The sequence below is a fragment of the Myotis brandtii genome, unplaced genomic scaffold (assembly GCF_000412655.1).
Source record: "Myotis brandtii unplaced genomic scaffold, ASM41265v1 scaffold4568, whole genome shotgun sequence".
Classification (NCBI taxonomy): Eukaryota; Metazoa; Chordata; class Mammalia; order Chiroptera; family Vespertilionidae; genus Myotis; species Myotis brandtii.
Genome location: NW_005367464.1, coordinates 12,803 through 16,130, shown reverse-complemented (window position 1 = coordinate 16,130; position 3,328 = coordinate 12,803). Strand labels below are relative to the sequence as shown.

At 46.7% G+C, this 3,328-nt stretch overlaps 1 protein-coding gene across 1 annotated transcript in view; it reads right to left on the bottom strand.

Moving 5' to 3' along the window:
* Positions 1 to 1,053: 1,053 nt before the first annotated feature.
* Positions 1,054 to 3,328, bottom strand: part of LOC102250855 (acyl-coenzyme A synthetase ACSM1, mitochondrial) — a 3,730-nt gene continuing 1,455 nt past the window's right edge. The window contains exon 2 of the mRNA XM_005875272.2: positions 1,054 to 1,424. Coding sequence (XP_005875334.1) covers positions 1,213 to 1,424 — 212 coding nt within the window. The 3' untranslated portion in view covers positions 1,054 to 1,212. The remainder of the gene's footprint in view (positions 1,425 to 3,328) is intronic.

The window sequence follows — 3,328 nt, the reverse complement described above, 5'->3', positions numbered from 1 at the left end:
CCCAACTCTCAGACCTTAGAGTCCAACACAAGGTGTGACTTTGCTGTGTTTGCCTTTTGGGGTTGAATAACATTTTACTTTAAAAATAGAAATGTTACTTCAAGAAAACAAAGCCAGTACAACTTATACGTTATAAACCAATGTTAGCTCAGAAAAATAAAACAGACAAAGAAAAGAAACCCAGCAAGGTGTGAGCTGTGGGTGGAACAGGGGGCTCAGTGGAACTAACCTAACAGGTGATCTGATCAAAAATTCCTGACCGGACAGGGCATGGCGGGGAGTCAGGCCCCTGACACATAACTTCTCTGGTGAAAGGTTTATCTTTGCCTTAAGCAAGCCTGTCCATTGTTCTTGTGCAGGTAGGTTAACACGTCCTTGAAATACGTAAAGTGATATCCCCTGAAGAGGGTGTTACCCCTCAAGAGAGCACTTAATCTTAACTATCCTGTCATCCCATCCCCACCTTGCTTTCTCCCACCTTCCTGTAATCTTTCTTGCGTCACCTCCTGAATTTCAAATGCATGAAAGAAGCTACAAAACGGTTTTCCTCCAGAGCATTTCAGATCTTGCTCCCCAGCATATGTTGTCAGTTTGGCTCAAATAAACGCATAAAAATTTTCTACAGGGCCGGAAGTTTCTCAGGTCGACTGTGTAAAAAGCCCCTGAAGGCTCACAGAATTAAAGGATTGGAGGTGGAGGGTCTTTCTGACCTCCCGGCATTTCCCTAACTTTCTAAGGGCACCCAGACCCTGGGAGATGTTTGCCCCCCAAACCCTCTCCAAGTCACAGCCTCATTTTTTCCCTGCAGTCTCAACTTTCACCTTAAAGATCCAATTTAACTTCTCATTCAAATTATTCATATATATGTGTTTATATTTATGTGTGAATAATCTTTTCAATTCCCACCTACAAGAATCTTGAAACACAGTAATCCTCTGAAGTTACACCTCCTTTCACATCCCAGGGGTGATCAAACTTTAGGGAGAGAAGCATAGAAGTGCAATGTCCTGATGTTACAGATGAAGCAACCTTGGCTAAGAGAGGGGCAGGAAGTAGCCCAGGGTCACACAGCAGGTCAGGGACACAGCTGGGAAGAGGTTTCTGGAGCCAGGCCTGGTGAGCTTCCTACCACCAGCTGTCTGTCTACAGCGCTTGGGTGCGGAGGGCCTTCTCCCACCGTTCCTCAGAGAGCACCTCCATCAGACCCGAAACTCACTGAATCAGAGATCGGAAGTCCAGCCACCCCTCACGGCTGTGGTCAGACACCAGGAGCTTGGTTTTCAGAGCGGGACACTCAGAAGCCACAGAGTCCACCTCCGGGGCAAGGGCATCTGTGGTCACGATGCTCTGGGCATTAGACTCCTTTAGTCGGTAGAGAATGTCCTTGGCCTTCATCTGGGTTGTCCCTGGCATGAAGATAATCCCTGGGGATGAGAAAGAAATTATCTGTTTCATTTCCTCTTTCACAACCATGGGCTTCAGGCCTGGCTTATCAGCATAGAAATCCTGTAACCCCTTGCTATGCAAAGACCTGTAGTGTCAGCACCACTCGGGCCAACCCAAACCTACCGAATCAGAACCTGCATTTTTAAAATTTTGTTTAAAATACATTTTCATTGATTTCAGAGAGGAAGGGAGAGGGAGAGAGATAACCTTGGTGATAAGGGGGGCGAAGAGAGAGTGAGGGAGAAGAGAGAGTGAGGGCAACCCAGGCACGTGCCCCAACCGGGAATTGAACCATGACCTCCTGGTTCATAGGTCAATACACAACCACTGAGCCAAGGGGACAGGGCCAGAAACTGCATTTTGACAGGACCTCCAAGTGATTCCCACGCACATTAAAACTTGAAACGCTTGCCCTAACCTGTCTACTCTAGATGGGTGCAGCCAGTAGACAGGTGGATCCTACTTTGCAGGAGTTTACATGGGACCTGGGAGCACAGATGCAAGGAGGACAGAGTCTCTGACATCAGGAATAGCTGCATCCCAGCCCCCGCTTTTCTCCTCCCACCCCCTTCTCTCATCCCTGTGCCATTGGGAATCCCTTCTTTCCTTCATCCCTCACATCCAAATGAACCACATTGTCTCTTGAACTTTCCTACCCTCCCTCCCATCTTCTTTCACCAACAATTAGTTCCAGTATCTGTGTGCACCCACTGGATTCTAATCTCCCCACCAAATGCCTTGCCTTGAACTTCTGTGTTATTACCTGGGTAAGTTCCCCAGAGCATCGATGTTCCCCCAGCATTTCCTGTTGTTAGGACTAGAAGGCAATACAACCTTGACAGCCATTTGTAAGCTTCTGGCCACAGGAGAACAAAGACCAGGAAATGCTTGCTGGACACCAGGAAGCAGACCATGTAAGGAACTGGAACTGTCCTGAAGACCCCTGATCGCACACCTGCACTCCATCCCCATTCCAAGCCCACCAGCTCAGCCCCCAAACCCACTGACAACAAGAGATTCCCACTCATGACTGCACATCAGGATGAAACTGCAGCTCCTGGGTGCACCTTCAGCCCCTTGGCTCCTGGCTGTGCAGCCCTTCCCTTTGGATATCCCACCCCAACTTCTTTTCCTTAAATAAACCCAGTTTTCTTTAATCTCTTCTGAGATGGCCATTTAGCCTGACTGCCCACCACGTTCACCTTCACTTCTCTTCACTAACACCTGTGTCCTCTCTCCAGGAAAACAGCCCGCTCCCCATTGCGACACTGAAGATGCTGTCCACGCTCCACCTTTCTCCCCACACCTCTATTCTCTAATTCAAAATGGCCATTCACATAGCCAACTCCTGACTCTAAGCCTTTGCATGTGCTAACCCCTTTCTTAGAATTCCCTTTCTCTGCTTCTACTCCTCTTTAGTTATGCTTTTCCCAGAGGGCACAGCTCACGTCTTGAGTTTCTCATGGGCCATCTCTTAGCTCTACAGGTGTCATGGCTTCTTCATGCTCCCTCTGCTGTTGCTATCAAAGTTTGATTCCAAAGGAACTAGATGGATTAATCAACTATTTTATGAGGAAAAAAGAGAGAGGAATATATAAGCAAGAGCATGAACAGACTGTGTGATTTAAAAAATCCATGAGTCCCATTGTAATTCTAAATTAGATAGGTAGATAGATAGATAGATAGATAGATAGATAGATAGAAGGGAAAGGAAAATATCTACAGAAGAATGTTAACTAATGAATGTAGAGGGGGTGATATAAACAGAAAATCCTCATGTAAAACCACCATAATAATATTCAACTCAGTGAAGAATCATCAGGAGATACTCAAACCATGGGGTGAAAGACAGTGGGGGAGCAGGATAGTCACTAGTCTCATA